The sequence below is a fragment of the Chelonoidis abingdonii genome, chromosome 25 (genome assembly GCF_003597395.2).
Source record: "Chelonoidis abingdonii isolate Lonesome George chromosome 25, CheloAbing_2.0, whole genome shotgun sequence".
NCBI lineage: Eukaryota > Metazoa > Chordata > Testudines > Testudinidae > Chelonoidis > Chelonoidis abingdonii.
Window position 1 is genome coordinate 7,584,690 of NC_133793.1, and position 19,807 is coordinate 7,604,496.

General features: G+C 44.5%; 1 protein-coding gene across 16 annotated transcripts in view; it reads left to right on the forward strand.

Moving 5' to 3' along the window:
• MACF1 (microtubule actin crosslinking factor 1) overlaps positions 1–19,807 on the forward strand; it is a 250,864-nt gene that overhangs the window by 225,583 nt on the left and 5,474 nt on the right. For 13 of the 16 annotated variants that reach the window (XM_032789628.2, XM_032789629.2, XM_075060889.1 and 10 more), the window contains 13 exons: positions 1,271–1,465; positions 2,515–2,643; positions 3,540–3,683; positions 4,109–4,297; positions 4,706–4,823; positions 5,506–5,669; positions 7,069–7,231; positions 7,635–7,789; positions 8,091–8,165; positions 9,528–9,545; positions 12,829–12,946; positions 18,433–18,644; positions 19,345–19,455. In XM_032789628.2, the coding sequence (XP_032645519.1) occupies positions 1,271–1,465; positions 2,515–2,643; positions 3,540–3,683; positions 4,109–4,297; positions 4,706–4,823; positions 5,506–5,669; positions 7,069–7,231; positions 7,635–7,789; positions 8,091–8,165; positions 9,528–9,545; positions 12,829–12,946; positions 18,433–18,644; positions 19,345–19,455 (1,791 nt within the window). The remainder of the gene's footprint in view (positions 1–1,270; positions 1,466–2,514; positions 2,644–3,539; positions 3,684–4,108; positions 4,298–4,705; positions 4,824–5,505; positions 5,670–7,068; positions 7,232–7,634; positions 7,790–8,090; positions 8,166–9,527; positions 9,546–12,828; positions 12,947–18,432; positions 18,645–19,344; positions 19,456–19,807) is intronic. The other 3 variants (XM_075060891.1, XM_075060900.1, XM_075060901.1) reach the window with 1 other exon arrangement.

A 19,807-nucleotide genomic window follows, 5' to 3' on the forward strand; every position in this document is an offset into this window, starting at 1 on the left:
TCACGGCAAGATGTGTGCTGTAGCGTTGCATACTCTGCTGTGCAGCTTTGATTTCCATTGAGTAAATGCCTGGGAGACAGATTTGAAAAATGATATTGCTGTTTTGGAATTGTAACTTAAACCTTCAGTTCTGCTCTGTTCCACCTTGGATTTTCAAGAAGGGGTAAAGTTTCTATGCTTCTGTAAGCTCCCCTTTGGCAGTATTCATCAGGAGGTCTTGGCTGTGAGTGCTTTCACTTCTGGGCTAGGTCAGAGGTTCAAATCCCAGGCTAGAACTTGGGCTCCTGATACAAACAGGTACTGTATTGGAGTGAATGATGATGTCCTATTAAACATACCATCCTTCAAGTCAGAGATTAAACCATGATTCCTTCTGCGTCACTCTGATGGTTGCCCAGATGCAAGTTAAAGATTCCCATACTGCTTTCAGAAAGAGTAGAGGATAACTTGGATATCCAGGCGGACAGTCTCAATAAAACAAGCTCAGCTATCTCTAGCTTTGGGTGGTGTACTGCTGACGGTGTGTGTGTGTTATGGTGTAACCCACTGGTGCATGTGTAACCTGAGTGTGAGTGGATCTGTAACTTACACTCACCAGTGGGTTACAGTAATCTATAGTGCCTACATCATCTATGCATAGGTGCTGATTCCGTGGGTGCTCTGGGGCTGGAGCACCCACCAGGAAAAATTAATGGGTGCCCTGCATACATCTGCAGCCAAGCCCACCTACGCCTCACCTCCTTCTCCGCCTCCTCCCTTGAACGTGCATGTCCCCACTCCTCCACCTACCTCCCAGCACTTCTGTCTTGCCGCCACCAAACAGCTGTTTGGTGGCGTGCTGGGAAGGAGTGGGAACATGGCGCGGTCAGGGGAAGAGGCAAGGGTGGGGATTTGATGAAGGAGTCAGAATAGGGCAGAGTTGGGGTGGGGACTTTGGGGTAGGGGTTGGAATAGGGGCAGGAGGTGGGACGGGGCTGGGGGCAGAGGGGAATTGAGCACCCACCAGTGGGAGCAGAAGTCGGCGCCTGTGAATCTATGTATAACCAATTCTGTTTCAAGGAAAATAAATTATACTAGAAGAAAAATGCCAAAATTGAAGCATTTCAAGTGGGGTTTGGTGGAAGAAAGCCAACCATCAGTTCAACTTCATGTGTCCTGCATTGTCATACTTGAAATGCTTCAAGCCTGTGCTGCCCCTTTTCTGTGGAGAACAAGAGAAAAACCCTCCGTACAAAGACCCATGATAGACCTTTCTCTTCTCCCTTGGTAGGTTTTTCAGAAGGAACTGGGGAAGCGCACGGGTACTGTGCAGGTGCTCAAACGCTCGGGCCGGGAGCTCATCGAGAACAGCCGGGATGACACTACCTGGGTTAAAGGGCAGCTTCAAGAGTTGAGCAATCGTTGGGACACAGTGTGTAAGCTGTCTGTGTCCAAGCAAACCCGGCTGGAGCAGGCCTTGAAGCAGGTACGGAGAAAGAGTCTTCCAAGTTCACTTTCGCTTTCAGGGTTTTATATGTGGCTCTGAACCTGTACAAATTAAAGGGTGAGTCTTGTCAAGAAATGAACCAGAAATCTGTGTTCTGGAGCTCTGTACAAGCATTTGCCATCTTCCAGGGGGGAAATGTTATAGGACACTATCTCTCCCCACTATGATTAGATCAGGAGATCTAGGTACGGTTTCCAGTTCTGCCACAGACACTCTGTGTGACCTGTGGCAAATCACTTAATCTCTGCCTCAGTTCCCCTTTTGTAAAATTGGGATAGTACATCCCTACCACACAGGGAATGTTGTGAGAATAAATTAACATCTAGAGTCACTGTCATGGAATCATCTCACTGTGAGAGTACAGATCATTAGAGTTCTCAACCTCCGGTGTTTATTATGCAACTGGAGTGGTCCAGCAGATAACGGTCAGAATGAGGGAGCTGTTCTGAGGGTCTCAGTTAGTCAAAAAGAAAAAAGTAGAAGAATAAAAGCCTTGATTGGAAGAGCAGAGCTGGAGAAAGGGCCGCATTTATACGCAGTGTGGGCAAATCAGAAGGGACTGGTGATGATAAACTATTCAGAGCTATATGAACAATGTGAGATGTTGGGCTAAACTTAAGGCTAGGAAGGATAACAAGATGCTGAGGTGGTATTTGGATCCATAGTAGTTAGTATATGGAATAAATGACCAAAGGTAACAAGGTGAGCAGAGCAGACGAATAGCTTTTAAAAGGGAGTTAGTTTTGCCTTTTCAGTGCAGCTAACGTAAAGGGAAGGGAACAGACTACGTGACCAACTCCAGTTGTTTTGTTTGTTTGTGTCACTGCAGCGCCTACACGCCCCAGGCATGCAGCAGGATCTCCTCGTGCTAGGTCCTGTACAAACACAAAGCAAAGTCTGGTCTTTTATTTCCTCTGTTCCTATTAGAGACACTACTGTGCCTTGCTTCTTGAATGGTGGGTAAAGACTCGGGCTGTGTAGAGATTCTAGGGGTCACTCATTGCATCTGTCTCTTGGTGCTCTTTCAGGCAGAGGAATTCCGGACTGCAGTCCACATGCTGTTGGAGTGGCTTTCCGAGGCAGAACAGACCCTGCGCTTTAGGGGCGCTCTGCCTGATGATGCTGAAGCGTTGCAGTCACTCATTGACATACACAAGGTAACCAGTCGCTCAGGAATGTGAGAAAAAGTGGACTTAGCAGGTGTGTCGACGCTGCCAGGGTTAGCAGGGCTTCGAGTTAGCAGACCCTGGGTTTGTTAACCCAGGGCTTGAGCTTCTACACTCATTTGTAACCCCAGGTTTGGAATTGCTGAACTCTTTCTGGGGCTGCAACATTATGCAGGCCCGAGTCCATCGCCCAATATCCCAGACTTCCTAGCACCCTCCCAAGGTGCGGCTACTCTAGCCTTTCTTTGTGGTGCAGCATGGGAAAACTTGACTGTCCAGAGGACAAAGAAAGTCAATCTGTGGGATTGGGGGATACTTTTAGCAGACTCCCAGAGCATGAGTCCAGCGGGGCTGTATCTGTGTTGCGGGGCAATAGGGCTTGAACATGGGTCCCAGCTTGATTCAGGCTTGGTCTCTGCTCCCCCGTTGGGTCCTGGGTCCAAGCTCTGGGTTTGCACAACGTATGTGTCGCCCGAATGGGGGTTAGGCTTGAGCCTGAGTTCAAACCCTGTGCTTATTCTGCTGTGCTGACGTATTCAGAGCGGCCCTTAATGAAAATGCCAGGAACAAAGGGCGGTAACTAACGTCTCACTCTTAGACAGCAGGAGTGAGACGTTTGGGCAGGATATTTTCCAAACAAGAGATTTGGATCTTGTTAAATAGCTTTATGGCCTGAGTTGGGCTGGAGTAGTAACACCAGGCAGTAGTGGGTAGGGAAAATTACCTGTGCTCTATACACCTAGAATGAAAATAACTTTAATCCAAAACTCCCAAGTCACTTTATTTTTGAGTTTAAATGGGGGGATTTTAAGGGTTGGGTTAAAGGCACCAGATTGTCTCTGTTGGCATGACAGCCGTTGTTGTTTCTGTGGAATCCTGCTGTCTAGGAGTTCATGAAGAAAGTGGAGGAAAAGAAAGTGGATGTGAACGCGGCGGTGGGGATGGGAGAAATTATCCTGGCTGCGTGCCACCCGGACTGCATTACCACAGTTAAACACTGGATCACCATCATCCGAGCCAGGTTCGAGGAGGTGAGTCACAGAGAACCCTGTCTACTTGAGCAGAGGGAAGGTCTTTCTCGTCACTTCTGAGAAATAGGGCCAGTAATAGAATCAATGATCAGTGTCTTCTTTTGGACGTTTCTCTGTGGGGAAGTTCTCCGACCTGTGTTAGGCAGGCAGGCAGACAAGATGATCACAGTGGAACCTTCTTGCTTTGGAACCTATGAAGCAGCAGGACATGTAAATGGGTTACTCTCCTGAATTATAGATGTCCTAGTCCTGGCCGCTTGGATCAGTTCTCTCAAGTCAATGTGCATCAGGCAGTGAACCAGTAAGAGTGCTGGCTGCCTTGTTTTCCTTATGGGTATTGGTTTCCTTCTCCTGAGGGAGAGCGTCACGGAGTAAGTGCCTTTGTTTCCCTTGCTGATGGCTAGTCTTGTGGATGTTTCCATCAGGTTCTGACTTGGGCAAAGCAGCACCAGCAAAGGCTCGAGACGGCGCTTTCAGAATTGGTGGCGAACGCGGAGCTCTTGGAGGAACTCTTAGCGTGGATTCAGTGGGCCGAGACCACACTGATCCAGCGGGATCAAGAACCGATGCCACAAAATATCGAGCAGGTCAAAGCCCTCATCTCTGAACACCAGGTAACTCCATTGCTGAGATCTGCCAGCTTCCTGTCTACCCTGCTCCTGGGGCAGGGATTGCGAGTCTGACAGGCAGCAGGGAGGCTGAGCATTTTGTAACAACCACCTTTCTGGGGAAGAAGATGAGTTTACTTTTATTACAGCCGCATGTTAGTCATCGAGACCTGTCACTTTTAAACAAGTCTAGGAACTGTGTTCCACTCAGCTCAGAGAGCAAAATATCAGACTGGAAATCAAAGCCACAGTGTGGAATAACTTTACCACAAATCCACATAGCTAGTGTTCAGTATGTAGTTGTGCATCTGCTACGGGCTTGGAGTTTCTCAGCAAGAATCTAGAGTGACAGCAGCTTGAAGTTGAGAAGATGATAAATGTTACAGTTCTCTTCCCCCTTTTGCCTTTTAACAGTTCTTTATGGAGGAGATGACCCGAAAACAGCCAGACGTGGACCGGGTCACTAAGACGTACAAGAGGAAAGCCACAGAACCAGCTCATGGACCTTTCATTGAGAAATCCCGCAGCAGCAGTATGTTTGAAGCTTATTGCGATGTGCTTCCTCTACAGGAATGCATTCTGAGATTGAGGGGAAAACACATAGGAAACTCATTCGTCTGGCTCTAGTTCTCAATTAGAAATACACCCTGCTTTGCCAACCACTTGGAATTGGCTGGGAATTGCCAGGGAATGACAAGGGGAAAATGAGGTGGCGTTTGCAGTAGTGGCTAACACATCCATTATTATTTATTCTTCACCTTTCTGCTATCCAAAGACTCCTGATGGCTCTGATTTGAGTTGACAGCAGTTTTTGCTTATTTCGGAGTGCTGGAAAGTTTGTGCTGTATTTAACTGCTCCCGTTCTGATTCTAGTTGCTCTAGCATGACCGTTTCCTCATGTATGATTCTTGCAGCAGAAAGCCCTGCTCGCTCTAGTTCAGGAAGATGAAACCAAAGGGGAAAGGAACACAGGAGTTGCTAGGGGTGGGAACTGCAGATTACTAGTATCTGTAAAACTCCAAAATCGCCAGTACTGTTCTGCTGAACATTTCTTAAATCTCGTATTTTCTTTTTTAAAAGCTGCCAGCTCAATCCTTATGGGAAAACCTGTGAGAGATTTTCTATTTGAAAAACAAACAAAGCTGTTGTCTTTTTTGGATCATCCAAACCCCACATCCTGCAATATCCCATGTGGCCTATTTTTCTTTCTCTAGGGAAATCCTTGAGTCACACTGCCCCTCCTCCCATGCCAGTTTTCTCCCAATCGGAAACGAAGAACCCCCGGATTAACCAGCTCTCTGCACGCTGGCAGCAGGTGTGGCTGCTGGCACTGGAGCGCCAGCGGAAGCTCAACGACACTCTGGATAGGCTGGAGGAGGTAAGGACCCCATTATGCTGTTAAACGAGGGGTAGTTTGTGGTGGAAAAGTGTCGTTTACTGGACTCCCAAGAGAGAGAGGCAGAGAGCTGCCTCTTGAACTCCATTGTGCATGTCATGGGTAGTGACTGCCCTAGTCCTAAAAACCCCAACAAGAAACGTCTCCACTGAAACAGTGCGGCTAAAAACCATATTCCGTCGTAACGGCAGGTTAACCGGGCTCCCTGTGCTGCTGAAGTCAGTACATCTGTTGCTAATGAAGGTCAGAGCTGGTTGGGAGTAGTAAGACTATTCTTGAAAATATAGTGCTACTGTGTATATATATTTCTAAAACCTCTAATGTGGTTTTTGTTTTTGTTTATGCTCAACAAAGCAGCTATGCCCAGAAGTGAGTGTTTTTGGCTTTTGTTGCTTTTTCTGTAGGTCAGTTCGGTTTATCCGTATGAACGTTCTTCTTTGTTACTTTTAACTCGGGGGCTTTTTTGAAAGCACTAAGATGTTGTTGCTTTGAGTCACTCTGAGCTCTTCTTAGCTGAAGGGCTCCTGAAAAATCAGTCCTAAATGTGCTAAACCTCAGCTTCCGTAACTGAACAGACTTCTCATGAGCAGTGATTTAAGCTAGTCTTGGTGTAATCTCGGCACTGCAGTTCCAAAGAACTGAATTTGGAAGCATTTTTGGGTCTTGCTGCCCACATCCGCAGGGGTGTCATGTATCAAGAGTCAGGCTGGTGTGTGGGGGGAAGCAGGCTGACTTTGCTGGATAAGCATTACTTGTTAGTTTATCCATGGAGCAACATTGCTGTCCACCTCAGAGGAGAAACTGCTGTCCTTCCTGGAAAGAAACCAAGCAGGAGCTCTGTTCTCAGCTGCTTAGGCAAAAAGTTAGCTAGAACAATGCAGATGTGCAGAGTGGGAAAGGAACTGGAGCTTCAAAAGTAAAGGCACTGGGACATCCTTAGGACAAGTCTGGGGAGAGAACCCTGTTCTTAGATGCTTGAAAAGATACTATATTTGTATGTGTCTGTGTGTATGTGTGTACGTCTAAGTTATATCTGCATACGTGTATGTTTAAAAGTTTGGAGGATACTTCACTTTTTTCTGTGTCTATGAGTGTGTGACACACATTCTACATGGTGGCTGTCAGATGTGTTGTGTCCCCTGTTCTGTTATGGAAACTCTGTGTCCATGGCTATGGTTTTAAGAGGAGTGGCCTAGTTATGCCTCTTTTTCCAAGTATTGCTTTGAAGAGGTGTGGAATAGGAGAAAGTGACAGCTCCCAAAGGCTATGCACAATTTGACTTAGTCGCTGAAATCTTAGTTCAGCAAGATCTTCTGTAGAGCAGGGGAAGTTTTCTGTCTGTACTTTCAACTCCCGTTCACTCTAATTGGTCTTCTTCCAGTTGAAGGAGTTTGCAAACTTTGACTTCGACATCTGGAGAAAGAAATATATGCGCTGGATGAATCACAAGAAATCACGGGTGATGGACTTCTTCCGGCGCATCGACAAAGATCAGGATGGAAAAATCACCCGGCAGGAGTTTATTGATGGAATCTTAGCATCTAGTAAGTCTTGATCTGTTTCATCCCATCCTTCCGCAAAACCCGATAAACTCATCTCCGAGAAACTTTGTTTGCTCCCACCCTTTATGAGGCAAATGAAAGGCACATTTCTTGCACGTCTGTCATGAGAGGACTGATAGCATGGCAATCCCACCCCACACATTCGCTGTTGTTGCAATATACCAAGAGGGTGTCATTGCTTGAGGCCTGGAATCTATATTATACTTTGAAACTTAAGTAATTATGTAGCCTGTTTCTTTTCCTGTGACTATGATGATGGAGATGCCAGGTATGGAAGCGTGGGTAGGGGGTGATATAGAATATGTGCTCTTTGCACAGACGGTGAGAGTTCTCTGTTCTCAGACTATAATACATCTCTGTTGTTTGTTTTTGTGTTTCATTCCAGAATTCCCCACCACTAAGTTAGAGATGACTGCTGTGGCTGACATCTTTGACCGGGATGGGGATGGCTATATTGATTACTATGAGTTTGTGGCTGCTCTCCATCCTAACAAAGATGCTTACCGGCCAACCACAGATGCTGACAAAATTGAGGATGAGGTAAAGGAGATCCTGAGGAGAGAGGTATTTTAGTGGGTATTATGTAGGGCTTCAGTTTTTCAATGGGTCAATTCCTTATATACCTATCCAAAGAGGAAAAACTATGTTTTGATGATGGGCACCCAGAGAATCACAGCGGTATTGACCTGAGATCAGTGTTCAAATATTTGGATATTCAAAACATTTTCAAATGACGGTTGTTATAATCTGTATTTTATGCGCATTATACTGTGTCCCATCTATCCAGTGCAAGAGATGCAAACTACTGATCCCTGACCTCTGACCCTCTTCTTTGCAACAGGTCACAAGGCAGGTGGCCCAGTGTAAGTGTGCAAAGAGATTTCAAGTGGAGCAGATTGGAGAGAATAAGTATCGGGTAAGAGGAAGACATCCACATTTGCCATAATAGCACAAATTTTCTTAATTCCTAGCTCATGTGTGATCCTACCAGGGAGAAGTGTCCGTTTTAACTTCTACTCAAGCAATCTGATTTTGTCATACTGAGATCTTACTCTTTTAAAGAGTGAATCCGGATTTTTACCTATGCTAGCCTCTTACCTTCTGAGATGTTAATTAAGTCCAGAGATTAGACCAATAACATGCACTCAGGAATCTGAGACATAGGTTTATCTTGGGCTCTGTGGTGAGGGAATAACATAAAGATCTTAGAGATTAGTTCCTTCTTCCCCAAATTGATCTGAGGGTCTCTGGAGACGAGAGTTTCTGGGGAAACTGCAGCGATATACCATTAATGGAGCACACTGATTCCTTGATAGTAATCATAACTGTATGATCCTATTAGTGGAGAGCTTGCAAGTGGTTTCTCTATCACATGAGCATGTAATGGAGGGGATATATATGGACAGATGGTTATAGATGGTCTATGATATTCTCCTCCTGTGACTTTTTGAGAAGAGGGTAGGCAAAGGGTCAGCGTGGTCTCCTGGTGCATTAAATCTTGGATATGCTGAATAGCCCAAGGACAAGACAAACATAGACGTGGCAGTGTTCTGAGAGAGCTTGGCCTGCTCGCTGTCGAAGATGTTGTATCTGTAGATTCTGTAGACAGTAAAGGCCTCAATGTGTGTACCTTACACCTCTGATTTTCTTCAATTGATGTAGCTCATTTCTAAAAAGGTATGCAAAATATTTGTGTAATGGATCTGTTTTAAGGTACTTCATGTTTTCATTTCAAATGATTCACTGGGATGGACTGACAGCAAACCATCCAGGTTTCCTGCAGACTTGTATTTTGGGCATGGAAGAGTTAAAATAGCAACACCTGAGCACATTCAAATATCAGACACATTAAAATATCAGACTTAGGACAAGTCTACACTACCGCGCTACATTGGAGAGCGCTCTCCCGTCGGCATAATTACTCCACCTCCATGAGAGGCAGAAGCTATGTCTCCCGCTGACATAGCGCCAGTGTGGACTGCGCTCAGGTCGATGTAACTTACGTCGCTCGGGGAGTGGCTTTGTCCCACGGTTGTGTAAATGAGCCCTTATTTGTGAATTTTGAAGCGATGAATTACAACTTCCGCAGTAGGGGCAGAGGAGAACAGTTCGCGTGTCCAATAACAACAAGTACCCTGATTTTTAACTACCTGTGGTTAACTAAGATTTTCATGATTGTTGCATTGTGAAATCCTATAAAATGTTTTCTTGTTTTTCTCCCCCTCTTGCTCTGCTCTCCTTCTGATCTTCTCCCCACCCAAATTCTTTCTCTCCGTAGTTCTTCCTCGGCAATCAGGTACAGTGTGCCTTGCAATGCTGTCTCTCATTCTTTTTAACAAACGTGGCTTGGTGTGTGTTAATAATACCAATCTTTCTCTTGTTGCTGTGGGAAGGTGTGATCTAAAGAATGCTGTGTTAGAGCTCATTGTGTTACTTGGCAGAGTCTGGTATACAGAGTGACGTTTGCCTGGAAATGTGATACCAAATGGCAAAACTCCTTGGAAGAAAGAAGTAAAAAGTTTAATTGGAAACTCAGAAATCTACAAAAATGGAGAGATTTGCCTCCAAATTGCTTCTTCCTCTGATGCCCCAGTGGTATTAGAGGGTATGGCATCATTCATGTGAAAGGGAACATGTAAGTTCCATGTAAGGTACCAGAGGAACCCATGCTCATGGTGGAATTGTCTGAAAAGAGCGTTGTCTCATGATTCTAACTCTACTGCTGGAGGAATCATAGAATCATAGGATTGGAAGGGACCTCGAGAGGTCATCTAGTCCAGTCCCCTGCACTCAAGGCAGGACTAAGTATTATATTGTAACACTCCTCAAAAATATATATAGGCTGAAATTTTCTGAACACAGACTGTATACCAGGATCTGGACAGGTTTGACTATAACGCGGTCACTATGGAATGAAAACGCTGTATTCACATGATCAGTCTCTTAGGTAACAACAACTAAACCCTCATCCCCTGCTTCACCGACTTTCAGTAACTCGTAACTGGAAGAAAGTTCATGAAAAATTGCATGTACCTACTCTTACATTATGGTAACTGAAGGCTGACTAGAACACAGGAATTCCATTGATAATGGGACTGGAGTGATGTCTTTCATCACAAGAATACAGCCTCCATTTGAACAATGAAGGAAATCCATTTATTTTAACTACTGAAGATTTTTAACTTGAAGAGATGGACTCTAAATGGGGTGCCATGAAAGAAGGAAATGTGAATTTTTTGAGTGAAGGAAAGGATAGAAACCAATTCCCCGTTTTTTCTAGCTAGGTGACTACAGACAATCTTTAAAGGACACTATAAAACTCTATCTAATTATTACAATAAAGTTGTAATTAATGTTACAAGACTGGAGCAAGTTGTATAACTTGTATTTTTACCATGGAGGCCAAATTCTCCACTCTTTGTTGGAGTGAAGGGGCTACAAAATGAGTGTATCCAGCTAGCTGAGGATTCCCCTAGCATGGAGGAATTACTCAGTTAGTACAGAACCAGTGCAACGAAGGGGCATGGCCAGAGAGCCCTTGCCCTCCAGTGAGCCTCAGCAGGCATAAATAGCTCTTTCTGGCTGTAGGTAGTTGGCATAGCAGCTGCACCAGGAGAGGGGTGTTGCCCCAGGTGTGCTCAGGTGCAGCTGAGAATTTAGCCTAGAAACTTCGAGACCAAAAATCATTGTCTCCAAAGCCAGACAGCCCACCTTTCCAGCACTCCAGCTCCCAACTGCTTAGCGCTAAAGATCTTCCATTCTGTGGCTCATTGGTTCTCCAGGGAGCAGAGCTGAGAATCCTACCACTCTAAAGCTAACTACACTCCAGCCTCCACTTGCTGGGGAGAGCATGGAACCAGGATCCTTTCATGAACAGACGCTGTCTGCAGCTACAAATTGAAAGAGAGCCCTAGAGATGCCCACAGCTCGGTCCCACTCCTGATAGCAAAGGGGACATCTGAAAAGAGGCTCATGCATGGAACTCTTTGAGAAAGGGCTGTGCATAACAGGGGAGAGAGGTAGTCTCAGGAGCGAAGGGGGCATTTGAGATGTTTGGGGCAGGAAAAGGAACTCTTAATCCTGCTTTGTCCCAATGCCCTCTACCACTCTCTTTCTGCAGAAATCAATCTAGATGTGTCTTGAACTCATCTGTCATTTTTCTTACCTCAGTTACCTCCCCAGTAAGTTATGCCTTGTTTTCAGCATCGTTACCACAATTCTGCCCGAGTTTCCCCTAGGTACTTCTCATTTCCTAAGGTTGCCATTGTGTCTCCTGGTTTTTTAATTCCTTCTCCATGTTAAATAAGAGTCTCACTTATCAATGCCTTCATAATTCTGAAATCCTCTATTAGATCATGTTGAAGTATCCCCCTTTTCAAAGGCAATCAACCCAGTTTCCTTAGTTGTCCCTCATTGCTTAAGCTCCTGAGGCAGGGTGGTATCTTTGCTGCTGTATGTGGTACATGGCCGAGTACTGTTCACAGTAGTCCAGGTGGGGTTCTGCTAGATGTCTGAGTATCATGTAAATATGAAGAGAAGCACATGCATGGCGGTGGATGGAGACTTTTAATCAACGGTTATGTATGATAGCATGGGGGAACTGGAACGAGATGTGTGATTTTGTTGATTCAGGGGCACGCTTGATAATTGTTTGAAATTGGAGGGATTTTAAATTCCTAAATGAACATTATAATCACTAATAAACGTTCTGGGACTTGAGCCTTAGATTTCTACATTCTAGATTCACTATAATTGGGTGACTCTCCTGGTGGAGCTGTCTTGCTGGTTGAGGCTCAGTGAAATGCTTGCACCTCAGATTTGGTGAAGAAGTTTCATTCTCAGTGCTGATGCTGCACTGCTAGCATTTGCTATGCCAGCCTTCAGTGACATGTCAGGTGTCTCTTTTCAAAGCGGACTGCATCAGGAGTGTCAGTGGGCAGTGTGGTCTAATGGATAGAGCACTGGGAGCAGGACTACAGTGGCTAGGTTCTACTCTTGGCTCTGCCACTGGCCTGCTACGTGACCTAAGGCAAGTCACTTCTCCCTGGGCCTCAGTTTTCTCATCTGTAAAATGGGGACAATGGTGCTGTGCTCCCCCCACTTTGTAAAGTGCTTTGAGATCTACTGATGAAAGCACTACATAAGAGCTGAGTAGCAGTATTCATGAAATGACAGGCAGAGCAATAAAATTCTGTTTCTATGGGTAAAACCCTCAAAAGATCAAAATATAAACTCTCATTTGCTACCTGGCCATCCTTTGATCTGCATTTGAATTTCTCAGCCTTTTTTTTTTGGCATTAGCCCTAGAGAATCCTGTTAATAGCGTTGTCCTGCGAGTTTCTTTAGATGAAAAAATTCTCATAAATTGACCCCAACGTGAATTGCTTCCCACATAACATAACTTTTTAATATATTTGGAGACCCCCTAAACATTGATAAGAGCTTTGAAAATATTTAAGGTTACAGGTAGCATTTCAGTGTAGTGATATTACTCACCCTGGCGCAGTCTGTTTTGGAGAAGAGCCGTCTCTCCATTTTATAGCCCTGTTATTTGAACTGCTTCTCTATTGGTTCCACAGTTCGGTGATTCCCAGCAGTTGCGGCTGGTCCGTATTTTACGCAGCACGGTCATGGTTCGAGTTGGAGGAGGATGGATGGCCCTGGATGAATTTTTAGTGAAAAATGACCCTTGCAGAGGTAAGGAAGAACCTATTTCTCAGGGACCTTTCATCTCCACAATAGTTGTGAAGTCAGCAGGTAGCACAAGATGCTTCATTGAAGCAGATCTCATCAATCTGTGGGCTTGTGCAAATAAAGGAAGATCTGGAGAAAATAGGAACTAAAAAAATCCAAAAACTTAGTGTGATTTTTATTGCAAGTCTCTCAATATTTGGTAGTGTTCTTAAAGCCCCAGCTTCTGGAGTCATGTGAATAGGTGAGAATCTCAATTTTCATTTCAAAGGAAACAGACAAGTTTGTCGCCCTCCTGGTTGCTGCGAAAAGCTTGAAAACATGATCTGAGTGCGCGTGAAGGTTCAAAAATCAGGAAGCAAATAAAAAAACCTCTATGTATTCTTCATGTAAAAATCATATGATTTTAAGCCAATTGCAAAATTTTTGAACATCTGGGGATTGCAGTATTATAGTATGAAACCTTTGCAAAGGGTCTTCCAGAAAATCCAAACCTTGAGCATCAAGGAGTTAAAATTAGTTACCCTGAATAAAAAGAAAATTATTTTGTTAGCATCCATTTTTTTTCATACCAATTTGCTGGCCATTTCTTTTTTGTAGTTTAAACCACTCACTTTGATTTTAAACCCCTCATTTGTTGTCTGCACTCATTGATGATGGTCAAAAGCTGGTGTCTTGTGTGTGTTTTCCTTTGGGTTGATGGCATGTGCCGATTTCAGCAGAACTCCAGCCTTCGTGAACTTGTGTGTCTTTTGCAACAAACAGTTGTCAGTGTGGATTCCGCTGTGTTAGTGTTACGAACCCAGTGTGTTGATAGTTGGCCGGTGTGTTGGAGAAATCTAATAAAAACTGTTCCAATTCCATACAAATATAGATAAAATCAGATGTAAGAATGCCTCTAGACAAGAATATAATCTCTCTTGCTGATAAATGTGACTCTAATGTGCTGCTGCGCTCTCTATAAAGAAAACGCTCACATTGTATTTTTAGGGACAGTGGTGCTGTTTCCAGAAGCTCTGTGTGTGTGTGCGCACCTAAAAATTGTCCTGCAAGATTCCAGTTACCAACTCCTCCTTCCCTGCCTCTCAAACAAAACGGCAGGGCTGCATGGGGTGAAAAAGAGCTGTTTTTCAACTGTGCATTTCTTTCTTGACCAGTTTCTGCTTTCTCCTGCTCTGTCCGTTTCCTTGTATGTGTGTGTTTTTCTTTATTCTAGTTCACCACCCTGGAAGTAAAATAAAGCGCTCTGATTCCAGCTCTTCGATTGCCAGTCAGTCTCTGATAGGTTGGCGTTATTTTTGCTTTATCACTCTTGCCGGCAAACCTCCCCACCCCCCATCATTAAGAATGGCTTTGCTTCTTAACCAGCCTGCCTGCCCCACCACATCTGCTGCCTTTGTGAATGCTGAGACACAGTGTTGACAATATCAAGAATTTTCTGGTCGAGACATTTTAAAGCAGTTTTTAAGTAAATCAACTCTCAGAAAATTGAGTGGCGGGTCAGAAACCGGAGAGAGAACACACACACACACACACACACACACTCACACCCACCCACCCACCCACCCACCTATTCAAACTCAAGGTATGTCTACACTACCCGCCGGATTGGTGGGCAGCAATCCATCCACCGGGGATCAATTTATCACGTCTAGTCTAGCCGCGATAAATTGACCCCCAAGCCCTCTCCTGTCGACTTCTGTACTCCAGCTCTGCGAGAAGCATGGGCAGAGTCGACGAGGGAGCAGCAACAGTCGGCTCACCACGGTGAAGACACCACGGTAAGTCCATCTAAGTACGTCGACTTCAGCTGCATTATTCATGAAGCTGAACTTGCGTTACTTAGATCATCCCCCACTGCCGTGTAGAGCAAGGCTTAGATTCATAGTTAAGACACATTGATTGTTGTGCTTTCTTAGATACTGTTCTGGCCTCCGTTACCGCAGTATCCGAACACTCACAGTCTTACTACTACATTACCTCACAAGTAAATATATTATTCCCAGTTACAGATGGGAAACTGAGGCAGATCGTTTAAGTGAGTTGACCAAGGTGTCACAGAGCATTTGTGGCCAAACTGAAAATTGAACCCAGCTCTCCTAAATCCAAAGTTAGTGCCCTACTCACTGAGCCATCCTTCCTTTCTTACTCAGTTCAGCTTCCAGGGATCTTATTTCAGTTTATCCGAAAAGAGTTGATTTTTTTTTTTTATTAGAAACATTTGGAAATAAACAAGGGAAGCTTAAATTTTTTTATGACCTGAAAACTGAACCATGTACTTCATGGAAAAATTGGAGTCAGTGATTTTTCTCTGCATTTTGAAATATTGCATCTGTGAGAGTTTCTCCTGGATCAGTATTTTTTCATGGTAGAAAAAGATCAGAGTTAATCACAGCCAGTCCCTCTCTAAAAGGTCTTGATAAAGAAAGAGTCCATTTGGGCTTGATGTGGAACTCTCATTTGAAATGAATAAGATGAAACCAATTCTTCAGTTTACATATTTATTTCTATTTGTAAAATAATGGACGTTCCCATGCCAAGCCCTGGACACCCCATACTGTATATCAGCTCCTATTATTCCTTTGTAGATGTTTCTAGATGTAAAAATGGACTATGGGGATGGTACATGAGGCTGGTCTTTCAAAAGCCCACTCCACAGTGAGTTTTGAAAACACTTGGTTGTCTTGGGTTTAGTTTTCAGATACCTGTGTGGAAAATCAGCCTGGGAGCTAACCTTGTACCGAATGTATTGTGATTGTGGTGTACAATGTACTATGGCCAGATGCTACCTGTCTTGAAGTGAATTGCAGTGAGTGGTTTTTACAGACCATTTCAGGGCATCTTCCTGTTAAAAAATAATCTGTATTACAGTAGTGCCTAGAAACTCCTACATTCTAGGTGCTATGCAAGTGCACAAAGATACAGTCCTTGTCCCGAACCTAAATAGACAAAACAAACGGGAGGGGTGGAAATAGAAGCCCAGGGGGAAAGTGACTTGCCCAAGGTCACACAGCAAGTCAGTGGCAGAGCTGGGAATAGACCCAAGGTTTTCTGAGTCTCCCAGTCCAGTGCCGACCATCTTACGTGATGGATTTGTTAATGAAAACGTGTTAAATCCAAGGATAAAGGATGTTCTCTCAGGACAAAAATCTGACTCCCATGTATTTTATGGCTGAACGGCCAGGTCAGTGTAAGGTCAACTTGGGCCTTTTTGCTGTCTGTGTTTTTTGCCTTGGCACGTTACATTATTTTTTTTGGTGTTCTTTGCGTAAGCGGGAGAACTCCCCATGCGTACTAAAGGAATCTCTGCTGTGATTCTCGCTTGTGGCTTTCAGATGTCCTAAAGGACCTTTGATGGCAATGAATGTCTGCACATTACCACCGGAAACCACATCATGCAGAGCAACAGTTGAGATACATGTCGCTAAAACACTGTTTAAAAGATAGTGCTGCTGCTTGAAGTGGGGCTTGAACTGTTTTCTCCATTTTTCCTCTTCCGGAGAGCTCAGTATGGGGAGTGAGAGAGGCAGTGACCAGCATTTGGCTTTTGGGATTCTCAGAAAGGGGAATGAGCCACAGCCCGCTGAGTGTGAGATGCAGTTTCAGATTCGGATTCAAGCATGTATTTGTTTTACAATGAGGGTAATTAACCATTGGAACAACGGTTGTGGTGGATTCTCTGTCACTGGCAACATTTAAATCAAGACTGAATGTTTCTCTAAAAGATCTGCGCTAGTTCAAGCAGGAATCAATTCAGGGAATACAGGAGGCCGGACTAGACAATCACACGGGTTCCTTCTGGCCTTTGTAAGTATACATCTATAGCAGCAAAAAAAAAAAAGCCAATGATATTTTTGGCCGCAGTACATTGTATTTTGTAAGAGGGATGCGTTAGTTCCACTATGCACCGCAGAGGAGCCTACCTGTAAAACACCACGTGGTTCTGGGCGTGTTGGTAATTAGATAGGTGTCAACCCACTGGAAGGAGTTCATAGAAGAACAGTAAAAATGATTAGAGGGCTGGAAGAATTGACTTGTGAGGAAAGGAATTAACAAAATAAGATAGCTTGATCTTGATTAAGTAAGAGCCATAATAAGCAGGTATGTTGCTTAGAAGATGTAAGCATCAAGGAGAGAGGAGGGTTGTTTAGGGCATAATTGAGTGGAGAAATACAAAGGCAAATAGAGAGTGTATATTAAGAACAAGTTCCCAAGAACAAGGCTTGTTCGAATGTGAACAAGGCTTGTTCGAATGTGAAATCCTCTCCCAAGGGAAGCAGTGACTGATGCATGTTGGGACTCCAGAGGCAAACCGCTTCCAGCCCATTGAAGGAAAGCAAGTGCAACACAAGGACTTCTTTGACAGGGAGAGTGAAGTGTGTGTCTGTGTGAGGGGTCTGGGACTGGAAACGGTCTTTCCCCACCCCAGCCCTCTGGGAGAACGAAGAAAGGAAATGTCTAACAGTCCTTACTCACTACAGTCTCTTCCCTATGTGAAACAGGTTAGGTCTGGTAGTAGTCAATACGTCCCTTGATCTCAGCGCGGTCTTTGAGACGTTAATTGCTTTTGATTATCTTTTGAAGCTCATGCTAAATATTCTTTGCTTCTGTCACTTGGGACTTGTTGCGGAAATCAGCATGATTCGGAAGCGGTGCTGCTTGTTTTCTGTAAGCTCTTGAATTTACTAGTGCAACTCTGCTTCTTCGTCTCCACTGTTAATGCTTTGCTGCGGGGGTTTCAGAGAACAGCCCTGCAATTGCTTCTTTGTCTTTCAAGTCTAACACATTGAACCTAATATTGTTCCTTTGTCCTGTAAGGCTTTGTGCATGGCCTTGCTCCTACCTACTTCATGAATTTGCTCTCTGTATATACTTGGTGAGTTTCTGAGATACTGGCCTATGCTGATCTTACTGTCTCAGGACATAGAACTTCCAACTGCATTGTTACCCCATTGCTAGTTGCAGAGAAACCCTCCAGTTCCTGGGACTTTCCGATCCAAATTTTACATCTGCCCTCTGATATGAGCTGTTGTAGCTTGGGAAATGGATCATGCTCCACATAGCTGTGTGCTAGGTGTGAGAGCAGGAGTACAACCTTTCTGAGCAGTTCTGTTCAGTATTTTTAAACTGTCCTAAGAATGTCATCAGCTGCTTGTGCTAATTTTAACTAGACTTATATAATAGGCCCAGGACATGCATAAAAGTTGCATAATTCTCTTTGAACTCCTGGACCTCTAGGGTTCTTTTGCCTATTACAAGTCTTCAAAAACCAATCAGCAAAGCGACATCGTCGCAACAGAGCGAGAATGCTGCGCTGGTCTCGCTCTGCTGTGACCGGGATGAGAGCAAGACATCCTTTGTAGGTCAGAGATGGCGTTTCCAAGACGTTGCAAGGATGTCTGAGGGATGTCTTCCTGGGGCTAAGCAGGAGTTGGGTGAAACTCTGCAGGAGTGTGGTTTTTTTTCAGGAGTTGCTTTGTTTCCTCTTTCAGCACGAGGAAGAACCAACCTCGAACTTAGAGAGAAGTTTATTTTACCAGAGGGAGCCTCGCAGGGAATGACGCCTTTCCGGTCACGGGGTCGAAGGTCAAAACCCTCCTCTCGGGCTGCCTCCCCAACACGGTCCAGCTCTAGTGCAAGCCAGAGTAATCACAGCTGCACCTCTATGCCATCCTCTCCAGCAGCGCCTGCTAGTGGAACCAAGGTACGGCTGATAGTCCTTTGCTCTCCTGCTGCTCACACCTACCCAGACCCCATTCCAAGGACACCAGGAGCTGAAGCATTAGGTTGGAGAGGTTTTTGCGGAGGGACTCAGAAAATAGGCTAATGTAGGCTTCATTGGCAGACACCTGAATGGCAGAGCCTGGTTTAAACTGATACTTGAAGCAGGGATAAACCCATTAATTGTACAGCAGTCGATGTTTTTAAATCATTCACGCTACAAGTTTCTTCTCACTTTGCATAGGCTGCACCTGCAGGTAGGTGATCATTCGTAGAGAGAACATAAACATGTCTCAGGAAAGGCTGAGTTGCCTATGGAAGTTGTTTTTATTTTTATGTTCTCACATGGGACTGTTTCTGAGTCTCCTGTCTTCCACAAGGCAGGATTTCCCCTCCCATCTCTCTGTGCAATAGGAGCAGACTTGTCTCGGACATCACCTTTCACGCAAGCAGCCGGCTAGCATGAAGGAGAAAGTGTCTGCCTTTTTGTGTCTCCTTCTCACCGCATTGTGCCAAATGTGCATTTTATTTTATCGTCTGTTTCTTTTAGAATTTATGTATTTTTCTGTTTGTTTTTCCCATTTCGGATACTTTTCTGTTCCATTTTCACTCACTTTTCACCTCTTCCCTCCCCCCTCCCCCTCCTTTCTCCCTCCCATTCCTTTGGATTTTCCATTTCACAGACTCCACATCACTTCTCTCGCTGTTATGACAAACCCTGGTTGGTAAACAGTAAAGCTGGCACCCCTCACAGGGGCTTCGATAATTCCGACTCCCACCTGTCCAGCTCTGAGGTAGAGTATGGCACTGCTAGTCAAAGGACCTGTTAAAAGGAAGGAACGCGGCTGCTTCCTTTGTCTGCTGAATGCTTTTCTTTTATGATAGCAGCGCTTGTTAGCACAGCTAACGCTAAGACTGTTGGCGTTTTTCAGGGGGTCCTAACTCGGATTCAAAAGAAATTCACACAAGAATGAAACTCAATGTGCACGATGCCTGCAATCCATTTTTACCCCCCTTTGAGCAATTTTAAAACGGTAACTTATCAGATTGCAAAACCCAATGTAACTTTTCCTGGCTTCGGCCACTTTTTTTTTTTAGCATTCAAAAAAAGACCATAATGAAAACTAGGGCCTCTTAGTATTAAAA